Here is an 18,114-nt window from a genome sequence, read left to right as displayed (position 1 = left end):
AAAAGACTTTTGGGGGAGTTCCCTGGCAGTCCAGTGGTTAGGACTTGGTGCTTTCACTGCTGTGGCCCTGGGTTCAATCCCTGGTCGGGGAACTATCCCGCAAGCCGCGTGGCGCGGTCCCCCAAAAAGAAAAAGAACAGACAAGACTTCTGGTCAAATTTTATGTTTTGAGTAGTTACAAACACAACACATATATGTGTTTAAACTCACATATGTAAATATATATGTATATATATACACATACAATGCATATATATACACACACATACTCACCAATATATGTAGTGATCACCATTATCTTACAATAAGAGGAACGTACTTCTCTGCCTGTTCATTTTACATAATTTGATTTTTACCATCCCCTTGTCTTCTGTGTTTTGTTTAGTGCTTATTAACATTAACTTTGGTCTTTGTATTAGTTTCCTGTGGCTGCTGTAACGAATTACCCCAAACTCAGTGGCTTAAAATGACAGAAACTTATTCTCTCACAGTTGTGGAGGCCAGAAGTCCAAAATCAGTTTCACTAAGTCAAAATCCAGGTGTCCGCAGATTCTAGGGAGAATTTGTTCCTTGACTCTTGAAGCTTTTGGTGTCTGCTGGCATTCCTTTGCTTGTGACCACATCAGACCCATCTCTGCCTCCATCTTCACATCACTTCTTCCGTATGTCTGATCTTCCTCTACCTCTCTTATAAAAACACTTGTGATGGCATTTAGTGCCTGTCTGGATAATCCAGGATTATCTCCTCATCTCAAGATCCCTAATCACACGTGCAAAGGCCTTTTCTCCTTATAAAGTAACATTTCAGGGATTAAGCTCTGATATCTTTGGGTGGCCATTATTCAGCCTCCTACAGTCCTCATAGCAGGTTATTGAAAGGATCTTTTGGTTGATTTGATGAAGGGTTTTGGTAAAGACAGAAAAACTGAACGTAATGTTTAGTCCAACTGCCGGACCAGTTGAAATATCCTGCTTAAGGGAGTAAAATCAATCTGCGACTAATAGAGGTTTGGACTTGATGGAAAATGAAGATTATGTACTCTTATTTTAAATCTGTTACAGCAAGTATTTTGCATCCTTGGTCACTTTGTGCAGGGCAATAATGTCTACCACACTTGGCAAGGAGTAAAAGTAAGCATGTTCATGGCTCTGTACTTTTTCATAACTTCAACTGCAGATATACTATCTCTTTTTGCATTGTGATTAACTCTATCTTGACCCCTTTAGCCCTCTGCACTAACCAAATTTGGAAGTCCTCCTCTTAGTAGAATAAAGAGTAATGTTTCAAGCTGATTTCTCTGGCTAGAGGTATAGACCTTCTAGAAACGAGGACAAAACAGAGGTGATAATGCTGTAAGGAAACCGGGCTGTTAGCAAGAGAGTGTTTTTATCTCTACGTCACTATTAGTAAATATCATAAAGTATTTGTTATTTATATCTGTAAATCATAGTCATTATTTCCCTTTAAGGGAGAAATGATGTCATTAAACTTTCACTGGATGGGTTAGAACTGGTCCTGGCTTCGCCATAATTTCACTGAGTAGTATAGGGAATGTGCTTTTCTGTATTTTCCTTAAAGGAACATTCTGTGCAGATATGTGAAATGTAAATTAGGCTGTGTGCTTCTCTGAAAAAGAAATCAAAATAGATACTTACTGAAATTGCTAGGTAGAGATAAGGAATGAACACAAAATTAACATATTTAATATTAATATTTATTATCAATTGTTACCTAGAGTACCTGAGACAAATTGGTTCTGTTGACAGGTTTGAATTTATACTCTAAATTAACTTAGGAAGGCTTCCTGGAAGAAGAGACATTTGAGAAAAGACTAAATAACTATAGTTTTCAAATGTTATGGGTGAAGAAGAGACTCATGTAAATAGGAAAAAAGGATTTTAGGGGGACTAGGAATAGAGTCTTCTTACAAGGAATGATAAAAGTGATCAGGCATGCAAGGACCAGTTGAAGAAATAACTCTTTATTAAGAAGATGGATAGAAGGTAAGGAATGTGTCTGCTCAATAATTTCCAAATTCAGACTTTTAGGTTCTAATATTTTTGTGTATGTACTTAATATAAAGCATACATTATTAAAAAATGATTTGAGTAACAGCACTTAAATCAAGTCATGAAATACAGTCTCTTAAGATAATGAAAATAATGTTGTAAATACACTTAGCAGCAGATCAGAAAATCTCCTTTCCAAGTAATCCTCTTGTCTTAGGTCTGGCATTTTTTTTAATAATAGGGGCCTGTTTTCCTGTTGGAACACTTAGTGAATTTGGTATTAAGACTTTAGCCTGTTTTTGTTTTCTTTTTTTCCCCTTTCTTTGGCAGCTTAGTCAAACCATGAAAGAAGCACGTCAACGGCTGGCATCATTTAAAACTGTGAATAAAAAAAATGCATCGGTGTTTCCAGATGATCGAAAGAAAAACTTTCCCACCCAAGAGGTAAATTAAATTCTAATGAGCTGGTTCGAAAAATACAGATAAAAAATAAGATAAAGATTAATTTACATCTCTACATTATTTAGACCTGAAAAATAATTGGAAATAACCTTAATTATCCAATAGTAGGGAGCGGTTTAAAAGTTATGATATATTCGTTTATAGCTATTATCAAAAATATCATGCTTTCAAAGGATATCTGAAGACTAGGGAAAGTGTCTGTGATATAAAGTAAAGTGGAAAAAGTAGGATATAAAATTAGATACAATATAAGGTCAATTAAAAAAATTCATTCCATAAATATTTATGGAATGTCTACCATTGCCAGGCATTGTTCTAGAAGCAGGACTTAACAGTGGTGAAAAGGTAGACAAGGAGCTCCTGTGTTAGTAGGGAAGCATATAATAAATAAGCAAATAAATACAAAATATAATTTCAAATGATAAGTGCTATGAAAAAAATAAAGCAAAATATCGAGATGGGGAGAGAATGCTATGAGCACAGACAAAGGCCTGGAAAGAAATGGACCAAGAGGTTAATACTGATTATTTCTGGATAGTGTTATTACAGGTGATTTTTATTTTTTTCTCTTGGTTTTCTTTACTGTAGAAATTTTCCATAATGTATATATTTTATTTTTTAATCAGGAAAAAGTCAATACCATTATTTTTTAAAAAGAAAGAAATTCTTTTGATTCAAAATATAGAATAAGTTTAGAGTGAATAATTGGAACCTAAATATGGAGTTAGACTTAAAAGAATATTTAAAGCTATGCTTGTAAAATTACATTGTTTTGGTGCCTCCTTATTTCCGTGTTCACAAATTTGGATGTTAAACCCATGTATTTTCCTGTGTTTACTTAATTTTAGCATTAATTTCAAGTTTTGATAGGCAGCATCAGTAAAATGGATCATTAATTAGTCTTTTTTTACTCTTTTTTTTTGGTACCATTATGAACTCTGTCTCTTGCTTAGTTCTTTCTCAGTTTTGCTTCCTAATTGGTATTTTTTTACATTTTCCTAGGTTACATATATGTTTATATTTTATTTTGGTATTTTTTCCTTAAGTATCTCTGTGCAACCATCAAAGACATTTGTCTCTTATATGTTTGCAGTTGGTAGAATACTAAGCTCTAATACCTTCCTCTTCAGCGATAATTAAGAAATTTATAGTTAAATATAAAAAACAAGTGGGCATGGGTGTGCCTACATATGGCATTCCATCTTAGATGCATTAAGTATGGTTAACTTTTTCTAGGATTGCCTTGTTGTGACTTAAGACTCTTTTGAAACTAAATTCTTGACTTAGTTTCTTGACAATTTTCATACCTTTACCACGGATTTGGCAGTACTATAGTTTGGTCCATAAGACTGACTTCCCGGTACTGCTCAAAGGAGATGATTGGACACATTTTATTTAAACCAGAAAAAAAAAACAAGGGTTATCAGAGCCTAGAGACTGATACTTCACATTGTGTGGAGCATGTTCAAATCTTTCAACTGATGTTTTTCCCAGAAAGAGTACTGTTCCTAGGCCTGACTGAAATAATTCTCCAGTAGAAGGGAGGAGGATTAAGTCTGAGATAACATCCTTGTGTAAACCAGTTTGATACGTCAAAGGTGCCATTTAAGTGTAATTCATTATGATGTTGATGGTGAATTCAGCCTAGCTGCTTGCTTCCAAAGAATGCATGTATGTTTTTCAGGTAAAACATCACAAACAAATCTACTCCATATAATTGAGAATGATCTAAGAAATTAGTGAAATTTTTCTTATCAAGTACGTAGTCTTTCCCTCAAATCTGAGCAGTTTTCTACCCATTCAGTTGTGTGAAGGAGGAAGCTGCCAGTCAGAAAGGAGAACAATCTATAACCCAGCTGAACTCTGGTTTCGTTTTCTTGTTTCGACTGACATTAGAATCTCTCTGGTTGTTATTGTTGTTCCAGATTTAGAGATAAACATAGAAGAGATATATTTGCCTTGCCCACTGTTAGATCACCAAGACAAAATTATAAGCCTTCTGAAATTGTTACTGGCTAGGATAGGGGCAAATTATCATTTATAAAGTTAAAATATTCTCCTACCAGGATCAGCTCCGTGCTTTGTGATCACCTAGAAGGGTGGGATAGGGAGGGCGGGAGGGAGATGCTAGAGAGAGTGGATACGGGGATATATGTATATGTATAGCTGATTCACTTTGTTATACAGCAGAAACTAACACAACAATGTAAAGCAATTATACTCCAATAAAGATGTTAAAAAAAAAAATTCTCCTACCAGGAATTTCACTTCCATGTGTTTGATATGTAAGTGACTTGTTTGTATACTTGAAATAGAACTCACTATTCTGTATTAGACTACCATAACCTGCTAGGATTGCTCCAGATCTTTCACAAAAACTCAGCTTAGTGTCATGAGCATATTACTTTCTCTAGACCATTTATATTTGTATTAATTTTTCTTTTTTTTCAGAAAGCACTTTGTAGAAAACCATCATTCACTAGGATAAATGTAGGGATAAGAGGAGAAATGCCCTTTGAGGTCCATCAAGGTCTTTTAACTCTTGTAGATTACCAGAAATTTATGGAAGATCAGGTAGGGAAATGTAAAGAGTAGAGGGAAAAAGATGCCTTGTTAGAACTATCCACAGCTAATTAAGGATGGGTTTAAGTATTAAGATTATAATGCCCAATAGTTGTTTTTTTCTAACAGTTTTATTAAGCTATAATTCACATACCACACAATTCACCCACTTAAAGTGTACAGTTCAGAGGTTTTTGGTATATTCACAGGGTTGTGCAACTGTCACCACAATCTAATTTAGAAGATTTTCTTCACCCCTGAAAGAAACCTGTACCTGTTAACTGTCACTCCCCAGTCCCTCCCTGTCCCTACCCCCAGTACTAAGCAACCACTAAACTACTTTCTGTCTCTGTAGATTTGCTTATTCTGGGCATTTCATATAAATGGAATAATATAATATGGGGTCTTTTGTGACTGGCTTCTTTCACTTTGCATAATGTATTCAAAGTTCATCCACATTGTAGCCTGTATAAGTACATCAGTATGTCACACTTGGTATATCTGTTCATCAGTTGATAGACATTTGTGTTGTTTCCATTTCTTAGCTTTTATGAATAATTGTGCTATAAGCAGTTTTTACATGTTTTTGTATGGACATTCATTTCTCTGGTTGTGGAATTTCTGGGTCATGTTAACTCTATGTTTAATATTTTGAGGAACTGCCAAGGTGTTTTTTTTTTTAATTTTTAAAAAATTAATTAATTAATTTTAAAATTTATTTTTGGCTGTGTTGGATCTTCATCGCTGTGCATGGGCTTTTCTGTAGTTGCAGCGAGCGGGGGCTACTCTTTGTTGCAGTGTGCAGGCTTCTCATTGCGGTGGCTTCTCTTGTTGCGGAGCACGGGCTCTAGGCACGCGGGCTTCAGTAGTTGTGGCTCGCGGGCTCTAGAGCACAGGCTCAATAGTTGTGGTGCACGGGCTTAGTTGCTCCACGGCATGTGGGATCTTCCCAGACCAGGGATCGAACCTCTGTCCCCTGCATTGGCAGGCAGGTTCTTATCCACTGCGCCACCAGGGAAGCCCCTGCCAAGGTGTTTTCCATCAGCAATGTATGAGGGTTCCAATTTCTCCACATCGTCTTCAAAACTTGTTATTGCCCATCTTTTTTATAGCCACCTTAGTGGGTGTGAAGTGGTATCTCTCCATACTTTTGATTTGTATTTTCCTGATGACTAATCATCTTGAATATCTTTTCATGTGCTTATTGCCCATTTATATATCTCTCGTGGAGAAAATCTGTATTCAAATGTAGTGCCATTTTTAAATTGAGTTGTCTTTTATTATCAAGTTATAAGAATTCTTTATATATTCTGAATACAAGTCCCTTATCAGATACTTGATTGCAAGTATTTTCTCCCATTCTCTGGGTTGTCATTTCACTTTCTTAATGCTATCATTTGCAGCACAAAAGTTTTAGTTTTGGTATAGTCTAATTTATCTGTTTTTCTTTTGCTGCTTGTGCCTTCGGTGCAGTATCTTTTAAGCCATTGCTTAATCTGTCTTCTTCTAAGAATTTTATAATTTTATCTCTCATATTTAGGTCTATAATCCATTTTGAGTTAATTTTTGTATATGGTGTGAGGAAGAGTTCTAACTTAATTCTTTTGCATGCATTCTTGTTTCTACCTGTAACAGGTACATTTGGTTGTTTTTTTTTTTCTTTTCCATTTTTGTTTGTGTGTTCTTTAGGAACCTGACACTGAGGAATCTTCATCTATTATGACAGAGAAGAAAGGGAAAAAGAATTTGTCTTGGGGGGACCAGCAGGATCTCCTTTTTGAAGACAAGGATATACCTTTCAGCACAGTTCAGGTAAAGCAGAGTGAAAGGAGATAGTATAATAGAAATTAAAGTAATTATGATTTGGACTAGAGATGCCAGTATTCTTGTACTGGTTTGGGACTGTAGATTTAGGTTCTATTGAGTTGAGCAAAGACCGTAATTTTGCATTTTATTTTAGTAATTTGTTTGACTACCGTATCCTTTTAAGATTATTTTAGGAATCTTGCAGAAAACCCAGTGTTGCTGATGCTTGGCATTCTGTATTTGATGTTTATGTTCACTTTTAGAAAGTACAATTCAAAAATCCATTATTTGCTGTGATGGAAGAGGAAGAGGTAAAGCAGTTACATCAGGATGTTCTGCCAGAAGCCCAGGATTATCTTCCAGAAACCCAAGGTGACCTGCTGCAAACCCAGGGTGATTTGACAGGTGTCTGCAGTGTTGAGCTGGAAGCCCAGAGCGTTGAGTTGAGGCTCAGTGCCCAGGATATCGAGCTGGAAGGCCAAGCTGTTGAGCCCAAAGCCCAGGCTGTTAAGACCAAAACTCAGAGTGTTACGCTGAAAGATCAGAGTGTTGAACTAGAAGATGGGAATATTGTTTTGGAAGGCCAAGCTTTTGAGCCCAAAGCCCAGGCTGTTAAGACCAAAACTCAGAGTGTTATGCTGAAAGATCAGAATGTTGAACTAGAAGATGGGAATATTGTTTTGGAAGTCCAAGATTTTCTACTCCAAAACCAGGCTTTTCTACCCACAGACCAGCATATTCTTCCCAAAGATCAGAATGTTCTACCCAAATGTCAGGACCAGGATTTTCTACCCACAGACCAGCATGTTCTTCCCAAAGACCAGAATGTTCAACCCAAATGCCAGGACCAGGATTTTCTACCCAGAGATCAGGTAAAATAGAGTGGAAAGGAGATATAACAAAAAGAAATAAGCTCTTTAAGGCTTGTAGTGGGATTTGCAAGGACTATATTGCAGCTGATTTGGAGAGCCATAGTTGGAACAAAATAGTTTACTGATTGATTTATCAAATAAATGTCCAGGGTTCTTATTAAGTGTTAAAATATTATCAGTAGCATATTACTCCTGTCTGGACAATTTGCTTTTTAAAAAATTTTCTTCATTAGGGAAAGTATTTCTTGCAGCCGTCATTTGTTTTGAGAGCTGAAAGATGGGAAAAAAGAGTGGCCCACAAGTGTCCAACTGTATTTTTTACCCAGGTTCCAAGGTCAGCCCTCCACCAGGGATCAGTTAGACCAAGAGGAAGAAGAAAGGGATCAACAGGAAGTAAATTACTTAGGGTTGTGGCTGGGTTTATGGGGAATAGAGTATAATGTGTTAATTTATTCTATAAGATGTTCAATTATATTCTGACCTCAGTTAACTCCTGAATTCTCAGTGCAACCTAAAGTATTATTGATTAACCTGTCTTTCTTAACTGAACAATTGCTATTTTATATTTGTTCTTTTTTAGAAAGCAAATTTGAAGCCACCAGCATCAATTTTGATAGGTAGGAGTGGGGGAGAGGTGTTTCCTCTGGATGTCCATCAGGATCTTCTACACAGGCATCAAGATCAGGCCTTCATCAACAGCAAGGTAGAGCAGAAAAAGGAGAGAGACCATCAGGAACTGCATTGTTTGGGTTTAGTTTGGAACTTTCCAAGATTGTTCTTAGCTAGATTTCAAAAAGTATGGTTTTCTGTTGTATTCCATAATGTTTCACATTATCTGGAGTTGAAAAAATTACCGTAAGGCTTCCAATAAAGCCTAGAATATTATTGCTATCATGTTACTCCCACTGAACAATTTACACTTTATGTTTTTTTCTCTTTAGAAGGTACGCTTCAAGGAGTCATATTGTGATATGACAAATGAGAAAGGGAGAGAAGGCTTTCCTCTGGCAGGTTATCAGTATCTGCCTCCTAAACTTCAGGACCAGGCCTTCATCAGAGATCAGGTAGAGCACAATCAGAAAGAGATAGATAAGAAATAAAGTAACTGGATTTTATACATTTTCAACAACTGGTAATGTCAAATATAGAATCAGGTCCTTGTTCAGTGAACTGTATCAGTCAAATCAGTTCTGTCATTCAGAAGGATGATAAATCACAATTCATATTCTTATTGTGGAATCAGACTATTTTAATTTACTAAGATTATGCTATAACTTTTGCTGAAGCCCACTTTATTACCACAAGCATACTGCCCTTACGTGAATATTATAGGAAGAATTAGCAGATACTAAATTACTTAAAATTTGGGGGGGGTGGTTTGTCAGACTATTCTGTACGTGTTTGGGGATTAAAAATTAAGATCTAGGGGCTTCCCTGGTGGCGCAGCGGTTGAGAGTCTGCCTGCCAGTGCAGGGGACACGAGTTCGAGCCCTGGTCTGGGAGGATCCCACATGCCACGGAGCAACTGGGTCCGTGAGCCACCATTGCTGAGCCTGCGCATCTGGAGCCTGTGCTCCACAGCAAGAGAGGCCGCGATAGTAAGAGGCCCGCGCACCGCGATGAAGAGTGGCCCCCGCTTGCCGCAACTAGAGAAAGCCCTCGCACAGAAACGAAGACCCAACACAGCAAAAATAAATAAATAAATAAAATTAAGAAGTGTTGTAAGAAAGGTTTAATTTAAAAAAAAAAAATTAAGATCTATAGAGTTGGGGTAAAAGTATAACATCCTCGTTCAAACCAAAATGTATCAGAATATCCTCATCTGGTACCATTTCCCTGGAGTTCTCACTGAAGCCTAGAGTATTAAGATTAGCCTGTTGCCCTGGTTAGACGACTTGTTTTCTGTTTTTGTTGTTTCTTTTGAACATGTTTCTGAAGCAACTGTCATCTTTTATGAGAGAAGAGAGAGTGAGAGATGACTTGACTCTGGGGTGTCATCAGTATGTTAAACCTAAAATGCAAGACCAAGCCTCCCCTAGAGAGCAGGTAGAGCAGAATACAGTGAGAGCACTGTCTACTTTCTAAAAGAGTAACAGATGAAATTACTTAAGATTTGGGCTGGAGCTTGCCAAGCTAGCTAGTATGTAGACTACATAGAATTAAAGCTTCTAGAGTTAGGCTAAGAGTATGATGTCTTCATTTATTTCAGAGTGTGCCAGATCTAAAGAGTCCAGGTGAGAAAGCATACCTCTGTCATTTGGGTTAAATAAGAGATAGGTTTTATATAACATTGATTGGTTATCCGTAAATTGTTCTTCTTGAACTCAAGTCCTTCAGCAAATTTGGCTTTTGACCTTTAGTCTTATACGTACTGAAGGAATTCTACTCTTGGCCATCTGAAGCAGTACACCAAAGCCAGACATCCAATTTGCAAACCAATTATGATGAAGGAAAAAACAAGCTGTTTGCCACTCAAAACTTCCTAGACTTCACCACTTCTAGTGTTTCTGCATGGAGTTATTGGGGACATCGAGTAGGAGTACTTTGGGAAATGACACAAACTTTTTTCCTGGCTTTACCTGAGAAAATGCTAGCAACATTATAAAAATATTGCCTTGTTGCCTTATCTTCTTCCAAATGTGTTGTTGAATAAAGAGTTGCCCCATGCAAAAAATGAAAAAGAAAAAAAATGCCAGAATAATCTGGGATTTGCTTTAAAATACTCCAGGAAAGAAAGTGGGAGAAGAGATGGATGAAAAAACATGATGTTGCTGGGAGGGACAAATTGGGAGATTGGGATTGACATATACACACTACTATATATAAAATAGATAACTAATAAGGACCTACTGTATAGCACAGGGAACTCTACTCAATATTCTGTAATGGCCTATATGGGAAAAGAATCTAAAAAAGAGTGGATGTATGTATAACTGACTCACTTTGCTGTGCACCTGAAACTAATACAACATTGTAAAATCAACCATACTCCAATAAAAATTAAAAGAAAAAACAAAAACAAAAAACATGATGTTGCTAATTGTCGGTGCTGGGTGATAGGTATCTGGGATTTATTATACTAATTTTTTTCCCACTTTTATGTATGTTTGGAAATTTTATATTAAACACACACATGCACACCTCTAATTGTTATATTACCCTCCCCTAGTATCATTATTTCGGGGTTGTCACTGAAGTGTACAGTATTGTCACTAACCTATAATTTTTGCTTAGACAATTAGTTCTGTGTTTTGTTATTCCTTTAGAACAAGTGTATCAAGCAGCCCTCATCTTTTGAGAAATGGGAGATTGAAAGAGGAGTTGCTTCTGGAGTGCCATCGGTATGTTTCACCTGGTATTCAAGACCTAGCCTCTCCCAGAGAATAAGTAAAGCAGAATATAGTGAGAAGTAAGTAACAGAGAGTAAATTCCTTAGGTTTTGGTTCAAGATTGACAGGGCAAAGTAGTAACTGCTTCAGGGGTTTAGTGTTAAGGTCAATAACAATGGGCAAAGATATAATGTCCTCCTGTTCCGTGACCATTCTGCCCTGTTGAAACTACTTCTGGCCTCTTCACTGAAGCTTTTACTATTGCCCTGGCATGATGCTACCGCTTGGACAATTGATGTTCAATGTTTGTTTTCTTTTAGCACAGGAACTATGGGCAGGCCTCACATAATATGACAGATGAGAGATGGAGAATGGAGTTATTTCTGGAGCATCATGAATATGTTTTACATGAAATCCAGGATCCAGGCTCCACCAGAGAGCAGGTAGAGCAGAGTATAGTAAAGTGTAAGCAGCAGAAAGTCAGTTAGTTAGAGTCTGATATAGACTTGCCAGAGCTATGCTACCAACAACAATGATGATGATGATAGTGTTATCTCTTATTAATATTATCAATAATGTTATTAATATTATTAAGACTAACAGCTTAAATTCATTAAGCATTTACCATAGCCAAAATGGTTCTAAAACTTTGTATCCATTGTCTCATTTAACTCTCACAATTACCCTGGGAGATGGATACTATTCTTATCCTTGTTTTATGGATAGAGAAACTTATTGCTTTGCAGATACAGTTAAGATCCATAGTAGTGGAAGGAAGTGTAATGTCTACTTTTATGCCATAATGTATTAGACTATTCTGACCTATTTAGATTACAGCAGGGGTATCGCTGCAGCCTAAAGTATTTTTACTACCATTACGTCACTGCTCACACAATTTGGTGAATGCATTTGTATCTTTTAGAGCTTACGCTCCATACAGCAACCGTCTGTTGGAACAGCTGAAAGACAGCGAGCAGGTTTGCTTCCGGCCGGCCATCAACATCTTCCACCCAAGCACCAGAGAGAGGCTTCCAGCAGCAGACAGGTAAAGCAGACTGTAGAGTATGAGCCCTGGAGTTTAGATAGGGTTATGGGTCCTACTGAGCTGGGAGCAGTAAGGCTGAGCAAAAAGCAGATTCTGAGTTTATTTCATAGTGTGTAAAATCTAAGATTACTCGCCGAAGCCTAGGGTATTGTCAGGAGCGCTTGTTGCCTATTGGAAAATTGTATTTTTTACATGTATGTTCTTTTATTAAAGGTGTATTTCTGGTGGCCGTTGTCTTCTATGGTGTGAGAGGGAAAGAAATAAGTGGTTTCTGAGGGGGAGGGGTCAGGAGGATCTTTCACCAACAGCCAGGACTAGATCTCCATTAGTAACCTGGTAGAGCATAAGGTAGGATCACCAAGAAATAAACTATTCAGAATTTGGGCTGGAGCTTGTTAGGGTTATATTGCCTAAGTTTTGGTGTATTGATTTAAGATCTATAGTTTTTCAAGAAAATGTCACAGTACGCTGGCCTACTAAGATTTTTCTATGACTTAACTGAAGTCTAGTTTATTCCCACTAGAATTTTACCATTGTCTGGATAATTTCTGACTTGTGGTTTCACGTTATTTTAAAGACAGAGCCTTCAGGCAACCAGCGTTGTTAGAATATATGAAAGAGATAAAGAGAAATTTCCTCTTGGCTGTTTTAAGAGAGCAGAAAGAAAAGGAGGCATAAAGGCAGAATTATGGATTTGGGCTGAGGTTTTTAGGACTAAACTGCAGATCCTCTGTTATTTTTGGTTTGGGTCTCTAAGATTGGTCTAAGGGAAGGCTGTCATGTTTTCTTCTGCATCGCCATTTATATATCCTGAACTATGCCAGGCCCTTTTCTACTTCAGCTGTTTTGCTTTTTTTCCGCCTCTGCTTGGATAGTCTTCTCTTTTTTCTTCACAAAGTTGGTCCCTTCTCATCCTTCACGTTTCAGCTTAAATGTCACCTTTTTAGAAAAGACTGCTCTGACCACCTTATCAAGATTAGGCCTCCCCTCTTCTGTTTTTCCTCTGTCCCTGCATTCTGTTTGTTTCCTTCTCCATAAACAAGACAGTTCGTAATTATTTACTTATTTACATGGCTTCCACTAGTCTATAAGCTTTATGAGGAGAGGCACCACACTTGTTTTGTTTACTGGAGTGTGGACAGCCTTTAACATGGTGCCTGGTACCTGCTAGTTTCTTGCTAAATTTGTTTAGAAAGAATTAGTCAATCAAACACTTACTGAGCACCTGTTTGATGTTAGCCATTGTTTAGGTTCTAAATATCAAAGATATAACTATGAACAAGACATAGCACTCAGATTTCAGACAGTCTAAAGAAGAGAGACTGACAAATAAGCGATAATTTTGAAGCAACGTACTTAGTGGTAGAGGATGCATAGGGCATTAGCTGAGCACAGAAGAGGGGTACCTAATGCTGACTGTTTAGTTGAGGGTGCAGCTTTGGTAGTCAGAACCTCTTCTTCTTGTCCTTCTGCCATACCAGCCCTGAAAATCCTCAACCCTGGATCAGTCCTTTCACATTTTAGGCTCCCAAATAATCCAGCCTTATTGGAAAAAAGCTCTTTAATAGTGTAGATTTATACACATTCATCCTTACGGTTTATAGTCACAGCTGGGTCCCCAGTGATGCCTAGCTTTTTCCTTACTTGCCACTTGTCTGCTCCCTCACCTATGGCCCACACTGATAATTCTAACCCTTAAATACTCATTAAAGTTCCTGCTGCACCCCCATACTCTCAGACTTTCGTTAAAAAAAAAAAAAAATAGAAGCCATCATGCAATCACTCCCTTGACCATTTACTTTTTTGCCATTCTTACCTGTTCCTACTAATCTCAGAGGAAGAATTGTCTTTCTTTGGATCCATATTCTGGATTATCTTGCCATCTTTTCTTCTGGGTCCAGTTTTGAATATTATATTGTGAGACAGGTTTCTATTAAAATCCTCTGAATAATGTTGCATATTTTTGTTTGTTTGTTTTGGCAAGCAGTCAACCTGGTTAAATTCAGATTATACGTTCTTCCTCATCTTCTGTGAACAGTAGCTCCAATGTTAGTTCAGTTCTCAAAGCCTTCATTATACTTCTTTAAGTCCATCCCATGCATGCACAGCTCAGGGGTGATTCTGGGATGTGTGCCAGTTCATACACAGAATTAAGGAATCCACTTTTCTAACTCATGCATCTTTTTTTTTTAAATTAATTTTTATTGGAGTATAGTTGATTTATAATGTTGTGTTAGTTTCTGCTGTACAGCAAAGTGAATCAGTTATACGTATATACATATCCACTCTTTTTATAGATTCTGTTCCCATATAGGTCATTACAGAGTATTGAGTGGAGTTCTGAACTCACTCCTCTTGAGGATACCCACCCCATATACTCTCCAGATACCAGGGGCCACATTTCCTGGAATTTTTAGTTACAATCAGTGAGAGAGAGAGGCTCAGAGTGGGCTTACTCCTTGGCCAGTGCTGGAAGTCCAGTTTTTCTTACTTTTTTGAAAGCAGAAAATTTCATTTTTATTATAGCGAAAGTAAATACAAATAAACAAAAAGAAAAAACCCCCAAAATTCCAGAGATAACCACCATTAGCCTTTTGCTATGTATTGTTTTCAGATTTCCTCTATAACAAATAAATAACTTTAAAAATAACAGCCTTATTGAAATATACAATCAGTTCTCTTTATTCATAGTAGTTATGTTCTATAAAGTTGCCGTAAACACTGAATTTTAGTGAATACTGAACCATTCATTGCTCAACTGTTTTGTGTGAATTTCTGTTTAAAGACACCTTTTTTTTTTTTTTTTTTTTTAAAGACACCTTTTTAATGTGTGTTGTTGATTCATTAACATTGTACTCAGGGCCAGTGTCACTATAGCTCGTGCCTGAACGAAGCTTATCTAATACATGTAAATATTTTCTCCCTAAGGCCCATCACAGCCTTCTTATGCTTAAGAACACTAGGTAGTGCTTCAACACTGTGCTTGAGGGATGTTTTAAACAGCAAAATCAACAAACAAAGCACAAAAATACAAAAACCTTTGCACCAAATGTACCTTGAAAGGGATACTTGTTTACAGCATGAAGGCCCAAACAAAGGTAGAGCATCTCCGTGTTCGACCTCAGCTGGCAATGTGCACAACTGACGATTCCGATTTTTCACAGCTCTGTGCATGTCTGCAAGTGACCACAAAAGCAATGCGAGTATTAACTTTGTGATAAATACATTTTAGCGAATAGGCAAATTCACAAATAATATAGGAGTATTCAAATAATGAGGATTGACTACTTTATATACCATACAAGTAACCCATTTAAAGTGTACAATTCAGTGTTTGTACTATATTCAAAGGGTTGTGCAAACTTTGCCACAATCGATTTTAGAATATTTTCATCACTCCCCAAAAGTCATATACCCATTAGCAGCCACTCGCTCCCTTTTTCCCCTCACCCCCATCCCCAGCCCTAAGCAACCACTAATCTACTTTCTGTCTCTATAGATTTGCCTGTTCTGGACATTTTATATAAATGAGATCGTGGAATGGCCTTTTGTCACTGACTTCTTTCACTTAGCATAATGTTTTCAAAGTTCATTGACCTTGTAGCATGTAGTAGTACTTCATTCCTATTCATTGGATAATATTCTATTATATTCATATAGCACGTTTTATTTATCCATTCATCAGTTGATGGACATTTGGATTGTTTCCACTTCTTGACTGTCATGAATAATGCTGCTATGAACATTTGTTTATAAGTTTTTCTGTGATATGTGTTTCCATTTCCCTTGGGTATATACCTAGGAGGGGAATTGCTGAGACTTATGGTAATCATATGCTTAACCTTTGAGGAACTGCCAAACTGGTTTCCAAAGTGGCTGCACTATTTTTCATTCTCACTGGCAGAATTATGAGGGTTCCAATTTCTCTGCATCCTCACCAACATTTGTCATTGTCTGCCTTTTTAATTATAGTTCTCTTAATGGGTGTGAAGTCGTATCTCATTGTGGTTTTGGTTTACATTTACTTGATGATTAATGATGAGCATCTCTTCACGTGCTTATTGGCCATATGTATATCTTCTTTGGAAAATGATTAAATCCTCTGCGCAATTTGTAATTGGATTATTTGTCTTCTAATTATTGAGTTATGTGAGTTCTTAACATATTCTACATACAGTACCCTTATTCGTTTTGTGATTTGCAGATGTTTTCTCCTATCCTGTGGGTTGTCTTTTCACTTTCTTGGTGGTTTCCTTTCCTTTGCAGCACAGAAATTTTTAATTTTGAAGAAGTCCAGGTTACTTACTTTTTCGTGGCTTGTGCTTTTGGTGTCATTTCTAAGAAACCATTGCCTGATCCAAGGTCATGAAGATTTACTCCTGTGTGTTTCTCTAAGAATTTTATATCTCTTGCATTCTGCAAGGTCTTCAATCCCCTTTGCATTAATTTTCCTATATGGTGTTCAGTAGAGGTCCAACTTCATTCTTTTTTGCACTTGGATATCCAGTTGGCCCAACATCATTTGTTGAAAAGACTCTTTTTACCCATTGAATTCGCTTGTCACTCTTGTCAAAAATTAGTTGATTGTAAATTTAAGAGTTTATTTCTGAACTATCAGTTCTATTCCATTGATCTATAAGTCTATCCTTATGCTAGTACCACACTGTGTTGATCAGTGTAGCTTTGCAGTAAGTTTTGAAATTGGGGAGAGTGAGTTCTCCAACTTTGTTCTTCTGTTTCAAGGTCATCTCAGCTATTCCAGGTCCCTTGCATTTTCGTATGAATTTAAGGATAACCTTGTCAACTTCTACAAAGAAGTCAGCTGAAATTTTGATGTAGATTGCATTAAATCTGTTGATCAATTTGCCATCTTAACAATATTAAGCCTTCTGATTCATTTAGATCTTCTATTTCTTTCAACAATGTTTTGTAGGTTTCAGTGTATACAATTTACACTTCCTTTATTAAATTTATTCCTAAGTATTTTTTGATGGTATTTTATATGGATTTTCCCCTTAATTTCATTTTCAGATTGTTCATGGCAAGTACATAAAAATACAATAGATTTTTGCATACTGATCTTGTATCTTGCAACTTTGCTGAAAGATAAATAACTTTTAAGCTAAAAAGATAAAAGTAATTTTAAACTTTTATTTCTAAAAGTTAGAGATCATAATTTGAACCATATTATGTCCAAGTAAGTGTACTAAGTTATGTCAACAGGCTTTTCTAATAATTAGGGGGGAAATAAGCCCCAGTTTCTTCCCTGCCATGTCAGTTGATGGCTATAATATTTTCAAGCTTTTATTCTCTAAACTCACACCTTGCAAGAATATGTATAAATTGAAAATGATTATAGATTTGAGATGTTAAGGGATCTAGTTTTATATCCTGAATTCAGTCCCAAGCACACACTCATGATAGAGTGATTTCAAGTGATCAGTTTAGAAGTACTTTCATTCTGAACATTTTGATCTGTCATTAGTTCATCTTCTTTTTTTTTTTTTTGGCTGCATTGGGTCTTCGTTGCTGTGTGCTGGCTTTCTCTAGTTGTGGCAAGCGGGAGCTACTCTTCGTTGCGGTGTGCAGGCTTCTCATTGCAGAGGCTTCTCTTGTTGAGGAGCATGGGCTCTAGGCGTGGGCTTCATTAGTTGTGGTGTGTGGGCTCAGTAGTTGTGGCTTGCGGGCTCTAGAGCACAGGCTCAGTAGTTGTGGCACACGGGCTTAGTTGCTCCATGGCATGTGGGATCTTCCCAGACCAGGTCTCGAACCCGTGTCCCCTGCATTGGCAGGCGGATTCTTAACCACTGCACCACCAGGGAAGTCCCCATGCATGTTTTTGACCTGGATATTTTCTTTTCTTTATTGTTTTTGTTTGATTAATTTCTTTCTTTTATTCTTTCTTAAAATTTTATTCTTTTATATTTGTTTTTTTTAATTTTTTTATCCAGTTGAGCTCAAGATTGCAGGAGAAAGGAATCAATAGATGAAATTATCAAAAGCATACATAGGGCTAACTTTTGGCAAT

General features: G+C 36.9%; 1 protein-coding gene and 2 long non-coding RNA genes across 8 annotated transcripts in view; 1 reads left to right on the top strand and 2 right to left on the bottom strand.

Moving 5' to 3' along the window:
• LOC309667469 overlaps positions 1–18,114 on the bottom strand; it is a 76,832-nt gene that overhangs the window by 17,335 nt on the left and 41,383 nt on the right. Inside the window, exon 2 of the long non-coding RNA XR_014267784.1 lies at positions 15,142–15,262. This is a non-coding gene — a long non-coding RNA (uncharacterized lncRNA). The remainder of the gene's footprint in view (positions 1–15,141; positions 15,263–18,114) is intronic.
• CCDC15 (coiled-coil domain containing 15) overlaps positions 1–18,114 on the top strand; it is a 53,704-nt gene that overhangs the window by 10,213 nt on the left and 25,377 nt on the right. For 3 of the 6 annotated variants that reach the window (XM_082475866.1, XM_082475868.1, XM_082475864.1), the window contains exons 5-12: positions 2,341–2,454; positions 6,724–6,846; positions 7,104–7,712; positions 8,293–8,415; positions 8,654–8,776; positions 10,979–11,121; positions 11,367–11,484; positions 11,964–12,086. In XM_082475866.1, coding sequence (XP_082331992.1) covers positions 2,341–2,454; positions 6,724–6,846; positions 7,104–7,712; positions 8,293–8,415; positions 8,654–8,776; positions 10,979–11,121; positions 11,367–11,484; positions 11,964–12,086 — 1,476 coding nt within the window. Of the gene's footprint in view, positions 1–2,340; positions 2,455–6,723; positions 6,847–7,103; positions 7,713–8,292; positions 8,416–8,653; positions 8,777–10,978; positions 11,122–11,361; positions 11,485–11,963; positions 12,087–18,114 lie in introns of all 6 variants that reach the window. The other 3 variants (XM_082475869.1, XM_082475867.1, XM_082475865.1) reach the window with 2 other exon arrangements.
• LOC309667471 lies at positions 14,268–15,129 on the bottom strand. Its single transcript, XR_014267788.1, has 2 exons — positions 14,906–15,129; positions 14,268–14,875 (listed from the first exon to the last, which is right to left on the bottom strand). It is a non-coding gene; the product is annotated as an uncharacterized lncRNA (long non-coding RNA).

The sequence above is a fragment of the Balaenoptera physalus genome (genome assembly GCF_965194825.1).
Source record: "Balaenoptera physalus genome assembly, chromosome: 10".
NCBI lineage: Eukaryota > Metazoa > Chordata > Mammalia > Artiodactyla > Balaenopteridae > Balaenoptera > Balaenoptera physalus.
The sequence above is the reverse complement of the archived record's forward strand: the minus strand, read 5'-3'. Positions and strand labels throughout refer to the sequence as shown.